We start from the raw sequence: 12,019 nt of genomic DNA on the forward strand, positions 1-12,019 counted from the left end.
GGATAAAAACACAAAAAAACAAACATCAACATCCAAAACAATGATACTATTAAAGTGCTACCATATATCAGCTGGCATTTTAAACAGATACATCTAATCAAATATACAACCCAAATAATAGTAAAAAAAAACAAACTAAAAGAAACAAAATAAAAATTACAGGTATATAAATAAATAAATTGGAATCAAAGTGAAAATAAATAATTATTCACGTGGTAGCACATCAACATGTGATATGCGCGGGAAAAATCGAAAACTAAGTATATGAATTAACCGGATAGGTTTTGCACGAATATAGCTACAGCATTTGATAAACTTTCAACACACAAACGTAACGTATTCTTCTTACTTTTCGACATTTTATGTATTATAATTTATATTTGTGCAATTTCATTATAGCTACAATAAATTTAGATTTAGTGTGTATGGTCAGGTGTTGTCCATGATTCGATAATGTTACTTTTTGCGCATGCGTAAATAGCAGATAAAAACCGTGTGAAGCCAGTGTCTTTTGGCTAAAAAAAGAACATAAAAATTAAGTTCATAAAGTTTTAGATATTATTAACAACATTAAATTATTATATTCCTTATTTTAAATCCTTAGTTATCATCAGCTATGACAACGTCACGTGGCAGTGACATTTTTACAGAACATGTTATGCCACTTCAACTTTCAGGGCTTTCTCTTATTTTCTAGGCGGTTTTTTTGACGTTTTTTTTTTACCATGTTTGCCAGACACAATTTTTTTTATATAAGAACATAGTTTATTAGAATATTCAAGATAAAATTAGTAAAAAAGTTGAAAATACCTTAAAATATGCTTGTCTTACATCATGTTAAAAATGTGGGTTTTTTTAATTTTTTAAAAGTTTGTTCTCAGGTTCCATTTGATGTATTTTCATTTAACAAAATCTAGTTGTGTGTCTGTCAGTTCAATCAAGCTGCTTAAACAAAAAGACCTCAGGGGTGATTTTTACACCAGTTTGCATTCTCACATAAACTGTACTAAGAATATGTCAGGACGCCAAAGATTTAATATTCGTGTCGAACCAAAAAAAATATTTATACATTATAAAAAAGGAAAGGGTGTATTAAAACGTTTATATGCATGCAGGGAAAATTCCCACATTAGGAAAATGTAAAACTAACATTGTCAAACATTGAAATGGATGAGAAGTTTTTACAAAGCTTCAATCGCAACGAGAGGACAATTAATATAATAAGTCAGAAATGTTTCCAGAAACATTCTAAAGTACGTGTATTTTTAATTTTCGCGGAAATCAAATTTTGCGGATAACCAGATCAAGAAAATTTAATTCCTTTAAAGTATAAACAAAAAAGTTTAAAACCGTCTTAGTTAAAGGAATGAATAAATTTCTTCGTACCTTGTTTAACCCTCGAAACATCTTGTCTTTCATTACAGCGATAAATTCTTTGTTACTCAGCTCGTCATCACCTACAAGTAAAAAGAAGCATGTGATAACCTGCTATTTGAACATGATATACATTCTAGTCACGTGTTTTGATAGTACGTTTAAGAAGTTTTTTAGTATTACTCAATGTTCGTACGTACCGTTTTCATCGAAAATACTGAACACGATATCGACAAGATGGTCTCTCAAATCAACACCCGCTACAGTCTTCGCAACTTGCTTTAACGTCCCTAACAACAAGAAGATTGATCACATGAGAACCGAGCTGTCATATTTTCATACTGGCACTCACATGATGATTTTACAAGGTGAAAACAGGGACAGGTATTTAATTGCATGTTTTTTAAGGAATAAAACATGGTACGTTACAACTTACTTAAAATGTTGCAAAGCTCATTTCGTGCTTTCTAAGACATCACAAAGAACATCAAATAGTGCTTCTTAAAATATGCAAAGCTTCTGGGAAAAAAACAGGAAGTTATGACGTTTTACTAAAATAATAGCTAGTAACCCTGACAACGGCACCAAACAATCGATGGCAGAATTCCGATTCATCAGTAAATAAGGTTTACTTTACAATTCATTCCTGATAACCCTATGATATTGAGAAGTGCTGTATATTTCATATTGTGTTCAAATTTGTAGTTGTTTAAACCTCCGGTGTTTCCAGCCTGGTGTTATGTTTGTGTGTGGAAAGAGGACGAAGACTAGTGTGAGTACTTGCAGATTCTATACAGGGCGACTAGAGGGTAAAAGTAAGAATATTAGTCCGAATTGAGAAAATTTTTATCCAAAACATGGCTGATATTAGTTGCTTAGTTGTTATATATGTCTTTTATATATAAACAAAGCACTTTAGAATCTATGGGTAATTCATGATGATAATGATGATGTGAAAGGAGTACATTGTCTTTCAGTTAAGGTTTCTAAAAAAGGATTGGTCAGCCTGTCTACCTATCAAGAATGTGACGAATTTTACCTTTGCTAACGGATTGTCCAGCCACGGTATGAAAACTCAATGCCATCTCTACATCACGAATATTAAGAAGAAAACTGAAGAAATTCAAATAATCTTGAAATGTCACACCGATATGCTGAAAATAGACAAAAAAACATTATTTTAAATTTTAAAAATAAGACCTTTTTAAAAAACAATTTTTGTTAATATATTCTTGCAACAGGAATCATGACAGGCTTTTGAGTTAAAGGTTTCATGTTTTTTAGACCATTTTTACAGGTATAAAATGTTTTTATATTGCAATGTACTTTTTATTGACCTGGAAAATATTTTTCCACCTGATCAAGTCCTCCATGACCCATTCGGATTTTTTCATTTTCGCGAATAAGCATTATTGGTGAAATCTCAAAGAAGAAGTATTTACTAGTTGCGGTTTTCAGATGAATTTACTACTTCTACTATGAATTAGGAACAAATACTCAAGAAACTAAACTAAGCAATAAACTACATATTCTGTGACAATAACCCCACAAGAACTCAAACTTTTTAAACATAACGACATTAGAACTCCAATTTTTTCAGTACATTGGAAATTAAAAAGTATAAACACGTTAATAAACTTACTTTCTCACTGTTTTGTTTTCCATAGACCTCCTCAATTCCTTTTATAATCTTGTTCTTCTTAGCGTTTCCAAAATTTGCATACGTCAGCAAGATTTCAGCAAATTGACGTTCAGATATCAATCCATTTTTAGGTTGAAAGCTGACAAACTACAAAAATTCAAAAAATTAAATTATTTAAAAATTTAAATATTCACAAGAAGAAATTTTGGTTAAATCATATTGCATGATTAAGTTATTTGGATGTTCAAATAAGTGAGCTTTCAGTATTTCCAAAAAAAGTTGAGTGAAAAAAGTTACAATACTAAAGCAGGATTTTCTATGGAGAAGTCACAGATTTGGGGATAAAACTTTTGGGGAAATGGTCCAACCTCCCCCCTAGCCCGGCAATTTTAGTTCTTTCAAATTTAAGAATTGTGTTAAATATTTGAACATAAGGATGAGAAAGAAAACACCATTATCTCAAGAGTATTCTTCTGCTTATCATAGTAGTTTTTCTCCTGTTTTTTTTATTCATTCATTTATTCATTCATTCTTACATATATTCATTTATTTATCCATCCATCCATTCCCGTATTTATTTATTCATTCATTTATTTGTTTATTTTTAATTACATCCACTTTCAATCCTACCTCTAAATACATGACTTCTTCTTGTAATCTTCTTTTAAATTGCACAAACTCCTCACTTGTTAATTTTCCACTACCATCCACACCAAATAAATATGCAGCCAGACCTGTGTTCACATTTCCATGCAACACATTACCTGTGGTGGAGCGATCACGATGGCGACTGCCTGTTGTCGTCATGCTGAGAAATAATGAGCGCACCTGGAAATATACAGAAAACAGGTTAACATAGTAGATATACCATAGCTAGATACTATAGATAAGAATTCTTCTTATGAAAACTTTATCTAACCTGGGGAGAAGCTGATTTCGCCAGAAAACACCCACGCCGTGGGATTTTCTTAATAATCTTTTTTGCTATACTCTATGGCTATGATACTTATAAGTTTTCCCATTTATCTATTAGACATCTACATGCTAAATTTTTAGGTCCCATACCTCTGAGAGCCTTAGATATTGGCAATTATGCTAACCAACTGGGAATTAATTGGGAAAAACCTTCGTTAGGATTATCCGTAGAACTTTGAAACTTACAACACACCTTTCATTCATCAAGAAAATTATTTTGCAATTTTTGGACACTGATTAATTCGATTTCCCGAAAATCCGATTTTTCCTGATTTGTTATGCAAAATATGTAACAACCGGCTATTAAAAACTTCAAACAGAATATTAAAATTTATTCTAGGACTAAAGTAATTAAATTTTGAGCAGGTAGTGGTCTTTTGGCCCTATTTAAACTCTCGATGACGTCACAGTAAAAAGTTAATGATTTTTACCAAGTACTATATGTATTCCGAGTTTGGAAAAGCCTATTAAAAGTTATGGGGGGGGGGGGGTGGCTAAATAACATGTTCAAAATACCTCAGACCGAATAAAGTAAATCCACGACTGAGTATTTTAAATGACAGTGGTAAACAGGCCTATCAATAAGGGGGGAGTGATCTCTCTTGCTCAGGCAAAGATTCACCAAATTCTGAGAAATGAGAAACTAGCTGAGCCGTTAATTGCTTCCCCAATTCCACAAAAGTTTTTCTGCCTGAGAAATATCAAATCACCTTACATTGAAATCAATGTTATCTTTCTTAGTATTTGCAGTAAAAAAAACAACAAAATATATAAAAAAAGGTAAGGTAAAATAGATAAAAAAAGATTTTGTAATAAAATATGGGTTGAAATCACAGTAGTAAAGTGCAAGAACATAAAACAGTTAGCAACATAGTAGTGATATGTGTGCTACAAAAATTCTTACTTTGCAGCTAACATTTTCCTTATTTCAACCATTCTCACCTTTTTAAACTCTTCTATAGTTACTTCACCATCGCCGTTTAAATCAAACATTTTAAAAGCAATTTCAATATGGCGTGCTGAAGCTATGCAAAAACAAATGAGAATGCATTAAGTACTACCTCTAACAAGAGAAAACAAACAACAAACATTCACATGAAGTACTGGTAGGAAAGTCAGGAAAAAATTGGTCCCAAATGACTAATTCCTTTATTAACCAATTTTTCAAAGCTTAAACTTGAGAAAGAAAGAAATGATTTAAATGTTGCCAGTATGTAAACAAATTATCGGGTAATATCAACTTCTTATCAGATTAATATTTTGACCATCTCATTCTCCAAAAAAATATTAATCTATTTCTTGTTCACTAAAAACAATGTATTTTCTCAATAGATAAAGTATCTTTCAGACAAACTGTGAATCAGTGAAGCCCCAGTGAACAAACCAATTCCAACAAAAAATGGATGAAACTTACTTCCAAGAACTGTTAGTAAGAAGACATAATCAGAAAACGATACCAAGCCACCTTCACCAAGACAATGGAAGACACTACCACTCCCATAGAAGGGACATACATATGGAGGGATGTGCTACATAATAGAAAGAGATTTTAAGTACATACACTCCCCAATAACAGCTTGGTAATTCTGGCATTTTCTATTAATTTTAATGAAATCTTCTGATATAAATAATTGGCGGTAACATGTAACCAAAAATTGCTGAAATAGCCTTCACTTGCAAAATGCACTAATCAGTTAATTTGAACTGAATAATTTAGGGATGCAGAAACCTCAGACAATCACAAGTTTTGAAAAACTTCTAACATCTCACTGTTCGGTATAACAAGAAATGGCACATCAATTCAGTTCAGATGAAGAGTAAAAATAATAATTTTAATTAAAAAAAAATTTACCTTTGCATCAAACTTTTTAAATTGGTCCAAACCCAAACCTATCAAAAATACATAATATAAGCAAGACTTCTAAAATGATAATGCTTTTTGCATGTGGTGTTCGTATTCTTGATTGTATCAGACATCTAGCAAGCATGAAATATTGCTTGTCTTTTGTCTTGTCATTCAAAATAAAAAAATAAAAGATAAAATTTTAGGTATGCTTCAACTACAAATCTCTTTCTAAGCATATTGTCTTTCATTTTAACTTCAATATATAAAATTTGCATCTGGTGACATTAGTTATTAGCCTGTGAAAAAATACAGGAGAATTCGGCTGTCACTGCTTGTAGCTGCCTTATTTAGCTTGTAAAAAATCTGGTAAGCATTAGGTACATTGTGTATTTCTGCGTAGACCATCTTTTAGTGACCTGGATAAAACACAACAGTGCCCATAACAAAATAAAGTCTTGATCAAAAACCTTTAGGCTGCATAGTATCTGGTGTTAATGCTCGAACGAAATCTTCTGGAGTCATGTATATATCTCCAGTCTTGGTGTCTTGTAATGTAGCAAAGTATCGGAAAATCTTATCTGGTGTACTGTATGCACGAATTCGATTTTCATATTCAATAATCTAAATTAAAGATTTTAATGCGTAGATAGTTCACTGGTATAACTCAAATCTAAATCCAGGAACCTATTGGCGGCGGTAAAAATATGTTTTCTAATTTCTCCAGTTTTATAATTTGACTGTAAGATTTAGAAGAACCAATTTGGTAAGCACACTCTTTTATGAGCAATTTTGTGTAAGCGTTTTTTTTTTCAGCAATTTCCCTTTTAAATAAGCACCCAGGCACAGAGTTTTACTAATGTCCAGGAGATTATTAAGCCTGTTGTAGTATATATACATTTCTAAACAGAATAAAGTTTGTGTAAACAGGGACCATAACAGTATCACCTTTCTCTCTTTAAAACCAGCCTGACTTTTATGAAGTGATCCACTTGACATTTCCACCACTTCTTCCTTGACACTATCCTCCAATGCTTTCGCTTCTGCTGTTGTCAACTTTTTATAAATCAAAAATGAAGAGCCCGCAATACCAACCAATGAGCCAATGAAAAGGGAGTAGTAATTAGCCATTCGTTTGCGGTGTTCTTTTGTATATTTTTCAGACTCGTTAGGAGTTGAGTTTATTTCCTTTGTATGTGTTCCATTTGAAAATCCTTGTGTAGCCAAGCATCTTTGAAATCTTCCAACAAATTGTCTCTGACTGCAAGTAGAGGATTCACTTAGAAATCGGCAAATAACTTTAGTGAACAGTGCCATATCTGTTGTACACTTTCTTAAATATTCAAGTATAACTATTCATTGTTCTAAGAGACACAAAAATAGAATGGAGTTAGTATTATAAAAAGTTAATTAACAAGCAGATAAATATATCAGATGCATCTTGTTTTAGGAAAAACATTTTTAGGGCACATTTTGTTGATTGCCGTAAGGTAAAACATTGATTACCGAAAAAAATTTCACAAAATTTTATTTCTAGATTTGCATCTCTGAAAAAAAAGTTTAAAATAAAATAAAAATATTCAAAAAATTAAAATGCTTTTGAATGGGCATGGAATATAACTATAGTTGGCTAATTTTTAGAATTGAGACAATCTAAAATTGTATGTATGCCTTCCTTTATATCTAAAAGAAATACAGTAATATTTATTTTTAAATTACGCAATTCTTATCGTGGAATGTATTTTTACATGTAAGGGTCAAATTTCTAAAAAATGCAGGAAACAATTCTAAAAGAATGAACTTTTTTCAGGACATCTATTCCACTTTGTGTGACTGAGTAAATTGCATGGTCAGCAGTTACTCAGATATTTCTACACAGTAAATATATTTTTCTAAATATTATTACAGTTCTTTTTTCAAAAAGATTTCTAAACTCTTGCCACAAGATGTTTGCAGCATAAAAAAAAATTAAAATGTATATCGGTACTGCTTATACCTTTTCTTTTGTAAGAATTTCAAATCAAGTATTTCTACTTCTAGATTCAGTTTGTATGAAGTATTGTTAAACAGCAACACACAAGGAATATAGGTATACCTTGAAAGACTAAATTTTAGAATTAATAGTTAATTAATATTAGCAGATTCGCCAATAAAAAATATTTTTACTTAGATTTTGTGATAATTAAAGCACACTTCAACTATTTTTAAATATTTAAATTTTTAAAATATATTAGAGTGTATTACAACCACTCTTGGTAAGTACATAATTTATAAAACTAATACTTTCACATCTACAATAACCTAACTTTCAAAACTCGCAAAACTTTATTAAAAAGTACATATCACAGTAATAAAATATTTTATTTTATCAACAGATATAATAAAAAATGTATTCACATCTTGTTAATAAACCAAAAAGCACAAAATTTTACACTTCGCCAAAATTCATATGTCCTGTTTCTTTTGCATGCTGTTGCGCTTGTGTTTGTCCTTTTAGCGGAGTGTTGCAAACTAGACAACGAAGTGAAAATCCTGCAAGATCTGTGTATTGGCGTTGCTAAAAAAAATAAAAAAATGATTTTAGTGACCAACACCCTTTCCCATCAATTATGTTTCATTTTTGAAAAACCCAAGAAATGTGTAAACATCCTAAAAAAACCCATTTTTTTCACGCAATCTTTTACAGTTATTTGTTGTCACTAATTTATATTTAAAAGGTTATTGTTCCCATCCCCTTTTACAAGTTATTTAGCTTCCCCATATTACCAGGTATTTGCCAAAGTCATTTACCAGATTCTCCCCTGATATTTTTTAATCCTTTTCCTAATGGTTACTCAGATTTTTAACCAGCCTGGAGTTTGAAACGATCATCACATATATGCTTAGGGTTTCTCTTCATTTTCCTGTCATTTTGGGACTAAAAATCTTTCTTATAATTCTAGCTACTAAAACTTCATACTTATCGAAATTTTGAATTACCTTTAAATGCAAATTTAAAAATAGTTTTGAATATTTAAACCCAAAATTGCTGATATTTTCTTGATATATTTGACACCTTGAATTAACATTGATTTCAATAGTTACCAACAAGCTTCTTCCCTGGTTTTTACTACACTTCCTATTTTTTTCCATGGGCACAATAAATTCCCCGACTTTTCCTGATCTGGCGGACACTATGTAAAAAGACCAAGCTTGTTTATTAGTTCGTTTTTAAAATCTTAATTTCTTTTAAAAACAAACAATTTAAAAACATTTAATTAGTACCACAAAGTTAGCTCCCTACCTTTTTACAATCCTCAGCTATAGCTAATGCTTCAATTTGTCTATTCATATCAGTGGTAGGAAACACAGTTTGTGTTATTACATCATTTTCTTCCAATGCAAGTGCATCATAATGTATACCATCATAAAGCAGGAACACGCGGTTGTCGTAGTGTTCGTCTTCACCTGTTAAAACAATGTCATATATGTTTTATTGAACAGTAAAAGAATGGTCAGATTTACATAGAGATAATGCTTCATTGAAGAGGTTCAAGAAGGGTAATTGGGAATTACCACAACAAATGGAATATCGTTCTTTTGTATCTCTAGGATCGAAATTATGAATGGTGAAAAGAATATTCAACATAATTTATCACAGACATCCAGAGGTTGTCACAATTTGGTAAAAAAATTGAAAACAAAAAATCTGTCCACCTGCGATTCTGACCACTAATGAAAAAGGAAACACATAATGTCAATTTTATTATGCTGTTGTAGTAAAATTTCGTATCGCTTGGAATTGCCATTCTGTCAGTATCTTTATATTGTTGGTGAACACACTCCTTTTCATTTAAACAATTATTCCTACAAAGTTACTACAATTTTGTTTTCTGAGACCAGGACTTTTACTTTACAGAATATATCAAAAATATTAAGCAGCCAATGGTGATTTCAATAAACTACAAGTCAGTTATTTTTGTCATAGACATACCAAACCTATCAATTCTTCCTGATTGGATATCTGCTACATCTATTTCCATCTGGTAATGTTTCGCAAAAACGTTAAGTTCTATGGCACCTAACAAAAATAAATACATAGAAGGGCATTAAAAAGAAGGAAGGAAAGAACGTCAAAATAACGATTGAACAACGAATCAGAAAAACTCCCATTAAAAGCCTTTTTTTGCTATTTTTATTCTGGGTCAACGAAAACAATAATTTTAACAAACCTCCCCAGTGATCTGGTTGTGAAAGCCACTGACAATATTCAGAATTTGTTTTTCCAAGAAATGCTTCATTATATGCGACAGGATCTTGTGCTATGCAAGTAGCAGCTAGCTGCCGTAGTTCATTTGCAAATGATGTATCACTTAGCATGACTAAACTAAGAACAAAATTATGTCTTTTATAATAATATGAGAACTGTAGTTGTCTTTCAGGTTCTATAAAAAAAGTTTCTTTTTAAAATGGCTGCTTCATATTGACTTTATAAACAATTCATAGAAAAGAAATTATTTGTTTATAAAATAAAATTGAAATGTTAATAACATCTATTTTACAATGCTTGCTGTCTGTCTGTAAGCCAAAGATGGGAGGCAGTGATCTATGATTTTATTAATGACAAAAGTTTCTTCTATTTCTATATTGTTTATGAAACTGTTTTCGCTGTAAGAAGTAATCAGTTTTTAAGAGGTTTTAAGGTGAACCTCTACTCTCCACAACAACAAGGTGAACAATCATAGAGGAATACAAAAGGTTTCAGGTATTTTTCTTTTCATGGTTTATATCCAATGGTTTACTATTCATACTTTAATTTTATATTTTATAAAAATACATACATTAGATATTTTACAGAGCAAGTTCTCTTACTTAATGTAACACTAACTCACCTTAAACTTGCAAACAAACAGGAGTTATCAGCAGGAACCACTCTTTCAAAGAAATAAAAACAACAATTAAATTAAATACACGTGACATGTAAAAACAACAACAAACAAAAAACATATAACTTACTTTCGCACAAGTTTAGATGACTTTTCATTGGCTGGTGCTTCTTTTGGTTCAGATTTATTCTCCTCAATAATCAACGTATCTCCCGAGCGTATCGAAATGTCACCAATAGTGTCATCTTGACTGCATATGTTTATTTCTTTCGGTGGAAAACCACTCATAACTAAAAAAAAACAACAACAACAAAAGATTAGATTAGAGTTTGTTTTAGGTGATAAATGGTTGACATTTTTTTAGTTAGTTAAGGATATCTGTAAAATTAACAATGCAATTTTAATGACAAATTGTGCTGCAAAAAAGAAAGCCTGTGTACAAAAATTAGGAAATGCTGATTTTTACCTAATAGATAGTACACATAGTATTTTTTAATTATATAAAAATACTACAATCTTAATTATTTGCTGATGTTTTTACATGCATTGATTTTTTGGATCCAAAAGCTTTAATTCCTAACAGCCTATTATAACGCAAACATTCAAATTTCGTGCAAGAATTGTACACCTGCTTCCTAAAAAACAGACAAACAAAAATAAAAACAAAATGTTCGCACCTTTCTGTCTATGTGGAGCAACATCTGTAAGTAAAAAGATAGCTTGTCGAAGTTCTGAAAGTTTTGAGGAAACTGTTAGATTGTTCAGGACTTTTCGCTGACCACCGCCATATTGACATCGTAATACCTGTACATTTCAAAAAATAAGTACACATGAGTACACAAGTAACATGCCAAACTCTAAAAATCTTTGTTGAAAATGTATGTTGTTTGCTTTTCAGCATGTTAAAGGTGTTTGATTTATTTTCACATTTTTAATAAATAAACAAAAAAAAACAGTTATTACTTGATCATTTACTGAGACACTACCTAGGAACCGAAACGTTAGCTTTGAATTATTAAGAAACTTACTAAAGGTTTCGACATTTTTGTTGTATTATATTCAACAGTAAATGTTGAAATAATATATTTTCCTCAAATTATTATCATTGTTGTGTACTACTTTTCTAAAAAATAATATCAACATAAGATTGCATTCGCAATAATGTAACTTTTACCAACATAACAATTCGTAAAAATACTGCAAATATTCTTTTAATAAGAGCCCCCTTTCCCAAATCATTTTCTGACAAATAAGCTCCTTGGGGCTTAATCAAGTATATACTGTACACAATTCTAAAGTGATAATTTATATAAAAATAGA

General features: G+C 30.9%; 2 protein-coding genes across 2 annotated transcripts in view; both read right to left on the bottom strand.

The window, feature by feature from the left end:
* Positions 1-31: 31 nt before the first annotated feature.
* LOC130629002 (calcium uptake protein 1, mitochondrial-like) lies at positions 32-7,216 on the bottom strand. Its single transcript, XM_057442085.1, has 11 exons — positions 6,783-7,216; positions 6,305-6,458; positions 5,844-5,881; positions 5,406-5,520; positions 4,934-5,016; positions 3,647-3,844; positions 3,017-3,163; positions 2,414-2,528; positions 1,575-1,664; positions 1,387-1,457; positions 32-515 (listed from the first exon to the last, which is right to left on the bottom strand). Exons 1-11 carry the CDS (start codon positions 7,149-7,151, stop codon positions 417-419), a joined length of 1,479 nt encoding a protein of 492 aa, XP_057298068.1. The 5' UTR covers positions 7,152-7,216; the 3' UTR covers positions 32-416.
* A 414-nt stretch (positions 7,217-7,630) lies between these two features.
* LOC130629008 (ubiquitin thioesterase OTU1-like) overlaps positions 7,631-12,019 on the bottom strand; it is a 74,910-nt gene continuing 70,521 nt past the window's right edge. The window contains exons 2-9 of the mRNA XM_057442096.1: positions 11,728-11,824; positions 11,377-11,503; positions 10,830-10,989; positions 10,706-10,747; positions 10,046-10,200; positions 9,808-9,894; positions 9,118-9,281; positions 7,631-8,391 (exon numbers count right to left, since the gene is read on the bottom strand). Coding sequence (XP_057298079.1) covers positions 8,263-8,391; positions 9,118-9,281; positions 9,808-9,894; positions 10,046-10,200; positions 10,706-10,747; positions 10,830-10,989; positions 11,377-11,503; positions 11,728-11,742 — 879 coding nt within the window. The 5' untranslated portion in view covers positions 11,743-11,824 and the 3' untranslated portion in view covers positions 7,631-8,262. The remainder of the gene's footprint in view (positions 8,392-9,117; positions 9,282-9,807; positions 9,895-10,045; positions 10,201-10,705; positions 10,748-10,829; positions 10,990-11,376; positions 11,504-11,727; positions 11,825-12,019) is intronic.

Source organism: Hydractinia symbiolongicarpus, chromosome 15 (assembly GCF_029227915.1).
Source record: "Hydractinia symbiolongicarpus strain clone_291-10 chromosome 15, HSymV2.1, whole genome shotgun sequence".
NCBI classification, from domain to species: domain Eukaryota; kingdom Metazoa; phylum Cnidaria; class Hydrozoa; order Anthoathecata; family Hydractiniidae; genus Hydractinia; species Hydractinia symbiolongicarpus.